The sequence below is a fragment of the Protobothrops mucrosquamatus genome, unplaced genomic scaffold (assembly GCF_001527695.2).
Source record: "Protobothrops mucrosquamatus isolate PMUCROS unplaced genomic scaffold, P.Mucros_1.0 scaffold81, whole genome shotgun sequence".
Lineage (NCBI taxonomy): Eukaryota > Metazoa > Chordata > Lepidosauria > Squamata > Viperidae > Protobothrops > Protobothrops mucrosquamatus.
In genome coordinates this window covers 257,406-273,131 of record NW_015386458.1, presented here as the reverse complement: position 1 = coordinate 273,131, position 15,726 = coordinate 257,406, and the positions used below count along the sequence as shown (strand labels likewise).

General features: G+C 41.2%; 1 protein-coding gene across 1 annotated transcript in view; it reads right to left on the bottom strand.

Annotated features, from left to right (window-relative positions):
- CCDC13 (coiled-coil domain containing 13) overlaps positions 1 to 15,042 on the bottom strand; it is a 29,573-nt gene extending 14,531 nt beyond the window's left edge. The window contains exons 1-8 of the mRNA XM_029283428.1: positions 14,819 to 15,042; positions 13,931 to 14,079; positions 12,731 to 12,873; positions 9,954 to 10,028; positions 6,233 to 6,343; positions 4,083 to 4,187; positions 1,859 to 2,023; positions 742 to 918 (exon numbers count right to left, since the gene is read on the bottom strand). Of these exons, the coding sequence (XP_029139261.1) occupies positions 742 to 918; positions 1,859 to 2,023; positions 4,083 to 4,187; positions 6,233 to 6,343; positions 9,954 to 10,028; positions 12,731 to 12,873; positions 13,931 to 14,079; positions 14,819 to 15,042 (1,149 nt within the window). The remainder of the gene's footprint in view (positions 1 to 741; positions 919 to 1,858; positions 2,024 to 4,082; positions 4,188 to 6,232; positions 6,344 to 9,953; positions 10,029 to 12,730; positions 12,874 to 13,930; positions 14,080 to 14,818) is intronic.
- Positions 15,043 to 15,726: the final 684 nt, after the last annotated feature.

Genomic DNA, 15,726 nt, shown 5'->3' with positions numbered 1-15,726 from the left:
GTAAATTAGGGTACATACGAGACAACTTTTGAGGATCCAAATGCCACCTATAAAACATTTTGTAAAAATTTTCTCTTAAATTCTGTGCTTGGGTAAATTTTACATTCCTAATCCAGATTGTCTCCCATGTATCCAGTAAAATCGGCTCTTCTATATTTTGAGCCCATTTTATCATACAATCCTTCACCAATTCTGTTTCAGAGTCCAGTTCAACCAATACACCATAAATTCTTTTTATATGAGCTTGAGATTGATCTCTAATCTGTTTAATCAAATTCACATCCTGTACTACAATACCAACTTTTTGATCCAAACTCCACCTCATGGAAATTGACTATAATAAAACCATGAGTATTCAATATTCTCTTGTTTCAGATCTCCCAGAGATTTAAGTTGCCAGTCTTGTCCTACTGGCAAAAGTAATTCTTTATATAACTGACTCATATTTATGACGGTTGCAGTGTCCTGGGATATTGTGTTCAGCTTTTGCGATCTTCTGACAAGCAAAATTAATGGGGAAGCCAGATTCACTTAACAACCGTGTTACTCACTTAAGAGCTGCAGGGATTCACTTAACAACTGTGGAAAGGAAGGTTGTAAAATGGGGCAAAGATCACTTAACAAATTTCTCATTTAGCAACATGAATTTTGGGCTCAATGGGGGTCGTAAGTCAAGGACTACCTGTACCAGCCAGACCCAAGTCTCTCAAGCATGGAATACCACCGTCGGCCAGATCGTACCACAAGAGCATCCACGAGTTCGTTGTCGTGCTTCCCCTTCTCCATCAGGGTGGAAATTTGCTCCTTCAGAGTCTTCACCTCGTTGGACAAGACCTTGTTCCTGGCTTTGGACCCCTCCAGCTTCTTCTTCACATCCTCGTGGTCGTTCTGAAGGACTTGGTACTGATTCATGAGCTTCTGCCATCAAGACAGAGAAGAAAGAGATGGGCATCAAGGCACCCCAAAATTATTTTTGTGATGGTCTCTACGGCCCCTTCTGAACTTAGGTGAAGGATTGATTCCACCTTAAGACTCTCTGATTCTCAACTCTACACTTCTTTTTCTACCAAACCAGCTTTGGTAGGACGTCTGTCCTACCCAGTGGGGGGAAAATTCACCTTGAAGGAAAAAATTCCAAGGAGTTTATGCTCACAGGTCCTATGTCCGTCTGGTTCCCATTGGTTGCTAACAGTTTTTGGTTGAAAAAGATGGTTGAAGTGAGGAGTCTCAAAGTTGCATCGTAGGAATGTAAACCCCAGAAAGTAATCACCTTCGTGGAGGGTAGGATTAGGGTTAGGATTGAAGGTTAGGGTTAAGGATTAGGGTTAAAGGTTAGGGCTAAGGGTTAGGGTTAGGGTTAGGATTAGAGCTGCGTTAGGGGTTAGGGTTAAAGGTTAGCATTAGGGTTAAGGTTTAGGGTTTGGGCTAGGGTTAGTATTAGGGTCAAAGTTAGGATTAGGATTAAATGTTAGGGTTAAAGCTAGGGTTAGGGTTTAAAGGTTAGGGATATGTTAGGTTTAGGGTTATAATTGGGGTTATGATCAGGGCTAGGCTAGGTTGAGATTAGGGTTAGGGTTAGGGTTAAAGTTTAGGGTTTGGGCTAGGGTTAGTATTAGGGTTAAAGGTTAGGGCTATGTTTAGGGTTAGGATTAGGATCAAAGGTTAGGGTTAAGGGTTAGGGTTAAGGGTTAGGGTTAAAGGTTAGCATTAGGATTAAGGATTAGAGTTAGCAAACCTGAACTCACCCTTTTTGTCCACTGATTCTATGGATGGATGAGCATCTACCAACTTGTAGAAAACCCATTAGGTGTTTCAAAATTATTAGTTTTACCAGATTCATGTGGAAAGAATTCCTTACTTCCAAAGCTTCTTTCTTCTCCCTTTCCAAGGTTCGAATCCGCAAATGGTTCTTGACTTGGGCTGAGGACTTCCTGGAGTCGGTAAGGCTTATCGGGTCTTCGTTGGCATCGTTCTCTGATAACTTGCTTTTGTGACAATTCAGCTGGGTTTCTAACTCCCGTACCTAAAGGGGAATATAAGCAGGATACAGTAGGCCTAAAACTGAATAATAATAATAATAATAATAATAATAATAATAATAATAATAATAATAATAATAATAATAAAGTTGGAAGGGACCTTGGAGTTGGAAGGGACCTTGGAGGTCATCTAGTCCAACCCACTGCTCAGGCAGGAAACCCTATACCATTTCAGACAAATGGCTGCTGCGGGCGGGGGTGTGAGGGGTGGCAGTGGCCGGCTGCCCCCCGTACTGTGGGAGCCGCAGGGCCTACTCTACACAGGACTGCGCAGGATGGGTGGTGGTGCTGGCGGGGTGGCTGCGGGCAGGGGCACGGCATGTAAGCATAATTACAATATAAAATGTTATTGTTACAAAAGTTTTTTATTATGCATTTATCATATTATAGTGTATTCTGTATTATTGTTGCAATGAATAAAATGTTTCTTTTATTTATGATATTTTTTTCTTCAATTTATTTGTGTCCTCCTTTTCATTGTAAAAAAGTTGGGTCACCTTATTTTTACATCACAGTGACCAAAACTGGATGCAGGATTCCAAGTGTGGCCTTACCAAGGCCTTGTAAAGTGGTATTAACACTTCACTTGATCTTGATTCTATCCCTCTGTTAATGCAGCACTGTATTAACTTTTTTGGCAGCTGCATCACACAGCTGGCTCATATTTAAGGGATTGTCCACTAGGACTCCGAGATCCCTCTCATAGTTACTACTATTGAGCAAGTGCGTGGATTTCATTTCCGGAAGTCTGTTCTAGGCCTGGCGGAGGCCTCCCAGGCCTAGAACAGCCCACCGGAAGTGTGTTGATGTCACTTCTGGAAGTCTGTTCTAGGCTATGGAGGCCTGGAAGAGGCCTCCCAGGCCTAGAACAGCCCACAGGAAGTGCATGGATGTCACTTCCGGAAGTCCATTTTAGGCTTTGAAGGCTGAGGCCTGCATCCACGCAGAGAACTGGATGTTCAGGTATTTGAATCCCACCACTGGACTTAGGCCAATCATCAGGAGATGGTGAGTTCTAGTCCTGCCTCAGACATGAGAGTGGGCTGGGTGATTTTGGGCCAATCACCAGGAAACTAGGAATTCTAGTCCTACCTTAGGCTTGAAAGACCGCTGGGTGACTTTGGGCCAAAAACCAGGTGACTGGGAGTTCTAGTCCCACCTTTGGCATGAAACTGGCTGGATGGCTTTGGGCCAAACACCAGGCGACTGGGAGTTCTAGTCCCTCCTTTTGCATGAAAGCCAGCAGGGTGACTTTGGGCCAAATACCAGGCGACTGGGAGTTCTAGTCCTGCCTTAGGCTTGAAAGACAGCTGGGTGGGCCAAAAACCAGGTGACTGGGAGTTCTAGTCCCGCCTTTAGCATGAGACTGGCTGGATGACTTTGGGCCAAACACCAGGTGACTGGGCGTTCTAGTCCCCTCTTTCGCATGAAAGCCAGCAGGGTGACTTTGGGCCAAACACCAGGTGACTGGGAGTTCTAGTCCTGCCTTAGGCATGAAAGCCACTGGGTGACTTTCCTTCCCTCTCAACCCAAGGTTGTTTTTTGTTGTGGGGAAAATAGGAGAAGGAAGGAGTATTAAATATGTTCTTGCTGCCTTGAGTTACTTACAAATTAATAAAAGTGGGCTAAAATATGTAATAAATATTTCAGCCTGGTTCACACATCCTCTTAAGCTGCGGTTTAATTTGATGTCATAAGAAGAGACTGGACAGCCACTAGTCTGAAATGATATAGGTTCTCCTGCTTGAGAAGGGGTCTGGACTAGAAGACCTCCAAGGTCCCTTCCAGCTCTATTCTAATTATTGTTGCTGTTATTATTATTATTATTCACAAAGCCAGCCACGTGGGTCTACAAATTCCATCCATGGCTGACCATCTCATGTCAATCAAGTATAGTTTTCAGCTAGGCTGGCTGAGGAATTCTGGGAGTTGAAGTCCACACAGCTTAAATTCGACAGTAGTTGCAAAATACTGGCTTAAGCCAACAGTTGTTAGCAGAACTTGTGAAGCGAAATACACTTGTAAGGAGGAAGGTTGACTCACTCTGCCTTGCAGGACAAGGATTTGCTGAGCCCGTCCTCGCCAGCTGCCAGGGTTGGACAAAAGATTTTGGATATTGATGTCTACGCCCACTTCGTTGGTTAGAAGCTGAAAGCAAAAAGCAAAAACAGGCCGAAATCAGGGCTGAAAACGCTTTGCATAAAAGTCCTTTAGCCCAGCAAATACAGGAAGTCGATCATTCAAAATTGCAATGCCCCTCACCAGGGCTATTTACGACCCAGATTTCTGACGGCTGCCCACCCCCGGTCACCTGATCACATTTTTGGCATCGGGAACATCCCGCACTCACAGTGACCACAATTTACAACTTTTTTTATTTTTATTGATTTATATATCAATTTATTTATTAAATTTATCTATTTCCAAGTAGTCTCCAACTTGCAACCATTCATTTAGTGACCGTTTGAAGTAACAACAGCACTGAAAAAAACCTGCCTTAAGGACCATTTTTCGTATAACCGTTGCAGCCATCCCCGTGGTCATGTGATCAATTCAGATGCTTGTCAACTGGCTTGTACTTATGATGGTTGCAGTGTCCCGGGGTCATGTGATCACCATTTGTGACCTTCTGACAATGGGGAAGTCAGATTCGCTTAACAACCGTAACAACTATAATTCTGGGCTCAATTACCGTCGTAAGTCGAGGATTATGCGTAATCAGATCTATCTTTACATAGATTAGGATGTAAAATGAGTCCTGATTAAATTTGAGCTCCCCAATCATTTTCTTGCGGTTTATGTTTTCCATTCAGTATTTTATTACACGAAGGGAACGTGTACCTCACAAAATGATAAAATGGTTGTAGACATTCTCGGGGACAGCCGCCATGGTGAGGGGTGCTGTCCCTTCCCTTTTGTGCAATGCATGGTTGTGATGCGTGCACATACAGTTAATTCTCGATTTATGACCATTTAACGACGGTTTGAAGTTAAAATGCTGGGGGAAAAAATAACTTTACGACTGGTTGTAGCAAAGTCCTTCTTATGTAATTGTGATTTAGGTGCCTGTTCAGGAAGTCCTTGCTTAACTACCAGTTGCTTAGCAACCATTTGGAGCTATGACGGATCTTTGACCAGATTTTGAAACTCTGACACTCTCGATACAAGCAGTCCTCAACCTACAACAGTTCGTTTAGTGACCGTTCAAAGTTACAATGGCACTGAAAAAGGTGACTTAGGACTGTTTTTCACATTTATGACCGTTGCAGCATCCTCATGGTCACGTGATCAGAATTTGAACGCTTGGCAACTGGCTCATATTTATGACGGTGGCAGTATCCTGGGGTCACGTGATCCCCTTTTGTGACCTTCTGAACAAGCAAAGTCAATGGGAAAGCTAGTGTCACTTAACAACTGTGTTACTCACTTAATGACTGCATCTTAAAAACTGTGGCAAGAAAGATGGTAAAATGGGGCAAAACTAACTTAGCCACATACATTTTGGGCTCATTTGTGGTCGTAAGTTGAGGACTACCTGTATTTATGATCACATTTGGGCTCTTGGCAACTAGCCTGCATTCGTGGCTATTTGCAGCATCCAATGGTCACATGACTGCACTTTTTTGGCATTTTTTCCGACATTTACTTCTATTTCCAGCACAAAAAAAGCAGCCTTTGGGTAAAAATAATTTGCTTAATGAACGCTGTGTTTGCTGATTGACAACCGGGAAAAAAAAGTCATAAAATCAGGCATGGTCACCTGCTTAACTGGAACGGCGGATGACTGTAAATCTGGGCTCAATTACGGTCGTAAGACAAGGACAACCCGAACTTATGGCATTGACAGAGTTGCGTGATCCCTATTTGTGACCTTTGCAGACAGCTTCTGACAAGCAAAGTCAATGGGGGAATCTGGATTCGCTTAATGACCACAGGATTCACTTAACAACTGCAGGGGTTTGTTAACCACTGCAGACTCACTCAATGACCATCTTGCTTAGCAACATGTTTCTGGTCCCAAGTTGATTACTTGTATTTAATCTCCTTCTGGCCAAGCAAATTTGAAATGTTAATGCAATATTAAAAGGTTAACAAGGTAATGGGGTGTGAAAATTATCCTGCACCCTCAGCCACTGTTGCCCACATCTCATACATGCACACATGCATGCACAAACATACACACACACTCTTACCTTTTGTGTCATCTTAAGTTCCTGTTTTGTGGACTGAAGCTGGTTGCGATATTCAGATGCTTTGAGATTCACGGCAGACAATTTTTCATGCAAAGCTTTCACTTCTGGGCTCTTTCAGACAATTGTTGCATTGTCGGAGAAGAACAGAGACCCCAGGGAAAGGCAAAAGATACACTTCAGTTAACTAGCACAATTTTCAAGGAAACCAAGAGAACCTAAAGAGTGACATCACATCACCCAAATGGGTAAAGAAATCCATTTCACACTGATTGCGTTACCTAGTTGGGTAATGAAATGTCTGTAAGAAAACCACCAAGTTCAGAGAGCACCCAGGGACTCAATAGTCCTCCTCCTCCTCCTCCTCCTCCTCCTCCTCCTCCACAAACTCCACTCCCTTCTAGCACTAATGATGTTCCCTAGTTGGGTCATGAAATGCCTGGAAGAAGACCACCAAGCTCAGAGAGCATCAAGAACCACACAGTCTCCTCCTCCTCCTCCTCCTCCTCCTCCTCCTCCTCCTTCCCTTTTTCTTCCTCCTTCTCTCTGTAAACCCCCTCCCTTCTACCTTGTTTTCCTTAAAATAAGACCTACCCTGGGGCGAGGCGCACGCCTAAAAATCAAGCTAGGGCGGGGGTGTGTGGAGCTTCCCCACGTGGCCCGCACCCACTTACTGTTGCAGCCAGATCTCTCATGCCCTGACACATGCCTTGCCTCTCTGACCCACTTCTCCTGCAGTTGCTTGCTGCCACTCATGCATCTGCATCACCCCGGCCTCCATTTCACCGTCAGAGGCCTTCAGGAAAGGCCTCTGCAGTTGTGAACTAAGCTCTGGAGACCATGAAACGTCTGCAAATTCAGAGATTACCAAGGACCTCCCCCTCCTCTTCCTCCTCCTCTTCCTCCTCCTCCTCCTCCTCCTTTCTCCAAACCCACCTCCCTTCTAGCACTGATGAAGTTATCTAGTTGGGTCATGAAATGTCTGCAAGAAAACGAGACCACCAAGGACCCCACATTTTTACATAATCGGGATGGCCACTGAGGGCCACGTAGGAGGATTCTGTAATAGCTGGACTACGGTCAGAGCGTGCACAGTCTTATTGCGTGAGATAACCCAGGAGTAAACACAGTAAACAGTGGTCTATATTAAATGGTGGTTTATCTTACACTATCTACAATATTATACAGCAGACCAAAATACATACACGTGCTAATACAGCCGGATCCAATAAACACTAGTTACAGCAGGAAACAGAAAAGAGAAAACACAGCAGTAGAGCCTTCCCTTTATACCAGGTATGTCAAACTGCTGGCCTGCCGATACGTCACGCGACGTCACGTGACGTTACGAGTTTGATATGCCTGCTTTATACAAAGGCTCTTAAAGAGACACAGACCCTGCTGAGTCATTCCCATCATTACATCTTAAATCTTACATTACGCAAGCTGGTTAGCTGTTAAATCAATACCTTGACAACTACGGGTTTCGCAGTACTGTTGCACCAGTAAACTGATATGAGTTCACTTTCTTTAATTTAGCTCACATTTTGAGTATAACCTTGTAAGAACGAACTGTTGAAGTTTTCCCTTAGCAACCGACTGGCTGTAACTAACTGCAAGAGGAGAATTTTCTGAGGGGGAATTACTGAAGGTTTTCTTTTTCAGCTGTGTACGTTAAGAAATTTGGCTGAAATTTTATCTTTTCGCAATGACTCTACGGGACTCATGAGGTTTCTTTCCAGTTGTTAACATTTAGCCTTTTTATTATGCTTTTAATACAATGCTCTTTTCTGTGGCTCTGATCACCTATTATTGGATGCTTTAATAATTCTTATAATGTAACTGGACATATGTTTGAAGGTTGAATCAAGGCAACTGGACTATTTTTTTTCTCCCTGTTAGTTTTGCTGCTCATCCAAGCAGTTTCATCAGTCAGGGCAAGCTGGCTAGGCAGAGAGTAATAATAATAATATTCCAACCCCCTGCTCAGGCAGGAAATCCTTTACCATTTCGGACAAATGTCCAGTTTCTTCTTAAAAACTTCCAGTGTTGGAGCATTCACCGTTTCTGGAGGCAGATTGTTCCACTGGTTAATTGTTCTAACTGTCAGGAAGTTTCTCCTTAGTTCTAGGTTGCTTCTCTCCTTAGTTAGTTTCCATCCGTTGCTTCTTGTCCCGCCTTCAGGCGCCTTGGAGAATAGCTTGACTCCCTCTTCTTTGGGGCAGCGCCTGAGATATTGGAACACTGCTATCATGTCCCCCCTCGTCCTTCTCTTCAATAAACTAGACATACCCAATTCCAGCAGCCTTTCCTTATATGCTTTAGCCTCCAGTCCCCTAATCATCTTTGTTGCTCTTCTCTGTACTCTTTCTAGAGTCTCAGCATCTTTTTTACAATTATCAATCTTGATAACATTGTAAATCGACAAGTAGCCCTTGAGTTACAACAGGGGTGTCAAACTAGTGGCCTGCGGGCTGGATGCATCACACGCAGGCCACACCGACACTGGCTCCACAAAGGCAAAAAACATCACGATACGTCATGTGATGCGATCAAGTTTGATATCCGTGAGTTACTATTCATTTAGTGACCATTCTAAGATAAACGGCACTGTACGACATGAGTTATGACTTTACTAGCTTCTGACAAGCAAAGCCAATGGAAGAAGCCAGATTGGCTTAAAGACTGCATAATTCATTTAACAACTGCAATGTTTGGCTTAACAACTATGGCCAAAAAGTCATAAAAACGGGGCACAACTTGCTTAACAAGTGTCTTGCTTAGCAATAGCAATTTTGGGCTCAGTTGTGGTTCATAAGTTGAGGACTATGTGTACGGATTAATATTTATTAAATTAATATTTATTAAATTAATATTAAATAATCAACAGTTATTCAATAAATAATAAATAAATATTTAATAATTAATTAATGTTATTAAATTAAATATTTTAATTAACATTAATATTTATTAAATTCCTTGTGCATCCAACCACATTTGGCCAATAAGGAATTCTAATTCTAATTCTAATTAAATCTGCATATTTGCTGGAGAAGAATTAATTAATATTATTAAATTAAATAATATTTTAATTAACATTAATATTTATTAAATTCCTTGTGCGTCCAACCACATTTGGCCAATAAGGAATTCTAATTCTAATTCTAATTAAATCTGCATATTTGCTGGAGAAGAATTAATTAATATTATTAAATTAAATAATATTTTAATTAACATTAATATTTATTAAATTCCTTGTGTGTCCAACCACATTTGGCCAATAAAGAATTCTAATTCTAATTAGAATTCTCCAGCATATTTGCTGGAGAAGAAATTCAAGCTTCTTGCTTCTATTCTTTTCCTCTCTTTCTGTACTTTTTTTCTTCTCTTTCTCCTTTCTTCCTTCATTTTCCTTTGCCTCTGTTCGCTCTTTCTTACTTTGTGTCAGTTTTGAGGTTCTTTGTGTTAGTTTTGACATTCTTTGTAAAACGTTTAATAACATTTGTATTGGGAAAACATGGTTTGCCTTCCCAAACTTCCCTCACTGTTTCACACTGATTAAAAAAAAAGAACATAACAATTCAATTAATTAAAAACAGTCACCATGAACTCCTTGGCTGTTTTCAAAAAGATAAAACAGAGCAGGATATTGCAAACCAGAGAAGCTACTGTAAATTGAGAAAACGTATCTTAAAAGAACAGTTTTATGGAGTTTAACTCTTACCATAGTGGCGTCTGCCTTTTTACGGAAAGCTGGGCTGTCACCGTGAGATTGCAACTTCACAGTGGACATCTGTAGCTGGAAAAACCAGACAGGTATAGTTTTGTGCAAAATGCTAAATGAAGACATATAGACTACCGAACAACAGAGTTGGGACCTTGGAGGTCATCTAGTCCAACCCCTCTGGCTCAAACAGGAAACCCTGTACTATTCCAGAAAAATGGCAATCCGGTCTTTTCTTAAAAATCTCCCATGATGGAGCACCCACAACCTCTGAAGGCGAGCAAAAACAGAAATGGAACTACACCAACAGTTTGGTTATTTTAGCCTTCAACCAGCTAACCCCAGCAGAACTAAAATTAAGCTATTGTCATAAAGATAAAACCTTAAAACAGGGGTGGAAATTTCTTTTAGAATCAGTTGTTGATTGGGCTCACAACTGCAAAGCAAGAAGATTAGGATAATTTGATTTCTTGCTGCTCAAGGACTACAGCTAGTCCTCAAGTTATAACCATTCATTTAGTGACTGTTCGAAGTCACAACGGCACTGAAAAAAGGACTTATGATTGTTTTTCATCACTTACGATTATTACAGCATTCCCAGGATCATGTGATTAAAATTCAGATGCTGGGCAACTGACTTGTCTTTATGACGGTTGCAGCGTCCTGGGGTCATGTGATCCCCTTTTGGGATCTTCTGACAAGCAAAATCAATGGGGGAAGCAGATTCACTTAACAACCCTGTTGCTAATTTAACAACTGCAGTGATTCACTTAACAGCTGTGGCGAAAAAGGTCGTAAAATGGGGCAAAACTCACTTAACAATTATCCTGCTTAGCATCGGAAATTTGGGGCTCAATTGTGGTCATAAGCCAAGGACTACCGGTATTAAATTTTTTTACTGGGTAATGATGTGAGGAAGTGAAAATACTGTGCATTGCCAACTATATGGTTATGATTTGCTGACAGTTAATAGGTTTTTATTGATTAGATTAAAATTACCGTAAATTAAGAATATATTAAGATGTTTTTTTCCCAATATTGGTTGCTAATATTTTAGAGATTTTTAAGTATTGATATTATTTCCTTAATTTAATCTAATCCAGGCTAGAAAACAGGAGACGGTGAGTTCTAGTCCTGTCTAGGCATCAAAACTGGTTGGCTGGACCTGTCACTCTCTCTTAATCCACACAACTTTACAAGGTTGTTGTGGGGAAAATAGGAGGAGAAAGGATATGTTTGTCACCTTGAATTATTTATAAAAATAATAAGGGTCGGAGATTAGATAGATAGATAGATAGGTAAATAGATAGGTAGGTAGGTAGGTAGGTAGGTAGATAGATAGATAGATAGATAGATAGATAGATAGATAGATAGATAGATAGATAGATAGATAGATAGATAGATAATAATAATAATAATAATAATTAATAATAATAATTTATTATTATTATTATTATTATTATTATTATTATTATTATTATTATTATCATTTCAACCTTCCCTGGAACTTCCAGTAGATCAGGTTGGGGGACGAGTCCGTCCTTTGGGATATGGTAAAGCCTGTTTACCGACAGGTCAGAGAAAAATTTTTGAAGGTCACAACCTCGTAAGTGGCGAAGACCTCGCAGGTTGTTCCACTGGTTAATTGTTCTCACTGTCAGGAAGTTTCTCCTTAGTTCTAGGTTGCTTCTCTCCTTGATTAGTTTCCACCCGTTGCTTCTTGTCCTGCCTTCAGGCCCTTTGGAGAATAGCTTGACTCCCTCTTCTTTATGGCAACCCCTGAGATATTGGAACGCTGCTATCATGTCCCCCCTCGTCCTTCTCTTCATTAAACTAGACATACCCAATTCCAGCAGCCGTTCCTTATATGCTTTAGTCTCCAGTCCCCTAATCATCTTTGTTGCTCTTCCTCTGTACTCTTTCTAAAGTCTCAACATCTTTTTTACATCGCGGTGACCAAAACTGGATGCAGTATTCCAAGTGTGGCCTTACCAAGGCATTATAAATTGGTATTAACACTTCACGTGATCTTGATTCTATCCCTCTGTTAATGCAGCCCAGCACTGTGTTGGCCTTTTTGGTAGCTGCAGCACACTGCTGGCTCATATTTAGGTGATTGTCCACTAGGACTCCGAGGTCCCTCTCACAGTTACTACTATTGAGCAAGGTAGATAGATAGATAGATAGATAGATAGATAGATAGATAGATAGATAGATAGATAGATAGATAGATAGATAGATAGATAGATAGATAGATAGATAGATAGATAGATAGATAGATAGATAGATAGAAAGAGAAAACATGTTTAGAGATAAATAAAACATATTAATATTTAGAGCCTGAGATAAGTGCTAAATAAGTTTGATTAAAAAAATGAATACCGTACATTGTCACTTTTTAACTTTTCCGTTTTATTCCCTTTGCCTTTGTGTTTTATTTTATTTATTTTTCTGAAACTTAAAAAAGCTCTTTTAAAAAGGTTGGAGTAATTTGATTAGTGATTGTTATTATTATTATTACCAGTAGATGTTTTTTCACCTTTTTTTGATACATGGATGGATGGATGTTAACTCAAGGTGGTAAGCATATCTAACAGCTTTGCTCCTATTATTTTCCCTGCAACAACAATCCTACGAGGTGGGTTGGTCGTAACCCAGCTGGCTTTCATGCCTATTGCGGAACTAGAACTCCCAATCTCCTGGTGATTGGCCTAAAGTCACCCAGCCTTAAGCCATGACATTATCAAACACCCGTGCTAACAAAAACGAAGCCTCACATCTTTTTCCAGCTGTTTGATCCGGTTGTTCAGCTGTTTCGTTCTGGTTTTCTCCCTTTCCATCTCAGCTGTCATGTGCCGGTTATGTTTAGCCAGTTCCACAATTTTAGACGCTGCAACATCCCCTGATAAACCAGTGGTCCCTAAAATTAAAAAAAAAAGGGAAAGAAAAGCTGAAAAGAAGAAAATGGTTTTCCCCAGAGATATATTTGTAGTTCAGGGTTGAACTGAGGGGTCCTTGGTGATTCCTGAGCTTGGCTGTTTTCTTGCAGATGTTTCATGACCCAGCTAGGAAACATCATGAGGGCTAGAAGGCAGTGGGGTTTGTGGAGAGGAGGAGAATGCAATTTATATGTTATTTATTATTTTGTCCCACCTGTACTACTTTTTAAAGTAACTCATGGCAGCAAACATACATAATAGGTACTGATTTCTCATCCTATTTTTTTCCACAACTATCCTGTGAAGCGGGTTGAGATGAGAGAGAGTGATTGACCCTAAGTCACCCAGCCAAGTGTCATGTCTAAGGTGGGACTAGAATTCACAATTTCCTGGTGACTGGCCCAAGTCACCCAGCCAGCTTTCATGCCTAAGGCGGGACTAGAACTCACCATCTCCTGGTAATTTAGCCAAAGCCACCCAGTCGGCTTTCATACCTAAGGCTGGCCTAGAAGTCACCATCTCCTGGTGATTGACCCAAAGTCAATCCAGCTGGCTTTGGTGCTTAAGACAGGATTAGAACTCTCCATCACCAGGAAAGTCACCTAGCTGTCTTTCATGCCAAAGGTGGGACTAGAACTCACCATCTCCTGGTGATTGGCCCAAAGTCACCTAGCTGTCTTTCATGCCTAAAGTGGGACTAGAACTCACTGTCTTTTGGTGATTGGTCCAAAGTTACCCAGTCAGGTGGCGCAGAACTAGAACTCACAATCACCTGGTTTCCAGGCCAGCACCTAAATCGGCTCAGTTTCCCACCTTGTGTGATAATTGTTCTCCTTCGTACCACAAATCTAGCATTTTGCTGGACCACTCTACACTTTGATGAAGTTTCTAAAACCATTCCCTAATAAGTTCTTTGCAATAAATAAATAAAAAAATCATTCTGGGAAACTTGGTGGTCTGGACCATTATCTTCAGGAAAAAGGAATTGCAGAAGCAATTGGTAAAAAAAGGGCTGATTTAAATCAGCTGTGTGTTCACCCAGTAGAGCTTGCCGTTCCTCTTCTATCTTCTTATGAAGCTGCTTTATTTCCAAATCTCTTTCCTTCAAAAGCTTGAACAGCCGGCCGTTCTCATCCACCAGCTCCCGGAGTTGGTGCTGGAGCTGCTCGTTTTCAGTTTCCAGCAATCTAGAAAACAAACAGGCAGCTTGATCTAGTCTGTGGTTGCAATCCAGCCCCAGAGTGGAAGGCCCTGGGATCTGGGGAAAAAAAAATGGGGCAGTGCAGAATTGTGCATTTTTCTCCCTTCTATTAAAAGTAGTCCTTGACTTACGATCACAACGGAGCCCAAAACATCTGTTGCTAAGGGAGACAGTTGTTATGGGTTTTGGCTCATTTTATGACCTTTCGTGACACAGTTGTTCAGTGAATCACTGCAGCTGTTAAGTTAAGAACATAGTTGTAAAGTGAATCTGGATTCCCCATTGACTTCGATAATTAGAAGGTCACCAAAGTGGATCGCGTGACCCCGGGACACTGCAACCGTCATAAATATGAGTCAGTTGTCAAGCATCTGAATGTAAATCAGGTGACCACCGGGAGGCTGCAACAGTCATAAGTGTGAAAAACATTCCTAAGCCACTTTTGTCAGTGCTGTTGTAACTTTGAAAGGTCACTAAAGAAACTGTTGTAAGTTGAGGAACACTTGTAGTCTTTTGACTTACCACCATAATGGAATCCAGACTTTCCATTAGGAAGATCATAAGCCAAAGCGCTTGTGTGATTTTACGACATTGTGGCAGTCATTAAGTGAATGCGGCATTTTTTTGGGGGGTGGGTGGGCTGGAAACCAGAATTAAATGCTGGTTTCCCCTCAGAAAGCATCATAAATCACAGTTCTGTGAATTCAACCAGATTGCCACCTTACTTTGTCCCAATGTCTGATTCGGAGGTCTCGGGTGCCAAGAATGATAAGTTGAGGGCATCTGGGATTCCGAAGGCCTTGTCTTCATTCTCCTTGTTGTTCTGTTTTAGGCTGTGTTGACTCTCCTTTTTCTTCTCCATCAGATTTTGCATCCTTTTCTGCTGCTGCTCCTGGAGAGCCTTAAACTGCATTTTTAGGTTTTCACTGACAGCTTCATCAGCCTCCATTGCGACCTTTGAAAGGGAAATCAAATCAAGACGTTCAAAGCAGAATACTTTGGCTAGTCAGTTAAGAAAAAAAAATTCTCCAAATTTTTAGAGGAAAGCAATAGCAGTATTTTTTTTCAATCTTAGCAACTTTAATACGGACTTCAACTCCCAGAATTCTTCAGCCAGAAATTCTCTGAGCTTGGTTGTTTTCTTGAATTCATTAATCCATCCATCCATTCTTCTGTCTTTGTTATAGTATCCATGCCTCTATCCCTCAATCCTTTTACATATTATCTCTGTCTCGTCTTATCTATCAATTCATCCCCATCTCTCTCTTATCTTCTATTTATCATCTATCTATTTCTCTCTCTCTCTTTCATCTATATTTCTCTCTCTCTCTATTATCTATCTTCAACTCTCTATCAATCAATCTACCTATCCTTGTGTCATTTCTCTATATCTATTTATATATCATTCTCTTGCTTTCTCTTTCATTACCTCCATCTATCCACCTTCATCTATCTATCCTTCTTCTGTCTATCAATCTATCTATCCTATCTCTATATCTCTCTCTGTCATGTATCATTATTTCTCTATTCTCTACCTTCATTCTTTCCTTCTATTCTTCTCTCTCTATCTACTACTATCAAATCTGTCCGCCCACCCACCCACCCACCCACCCACCCTATCTATCTATCTATC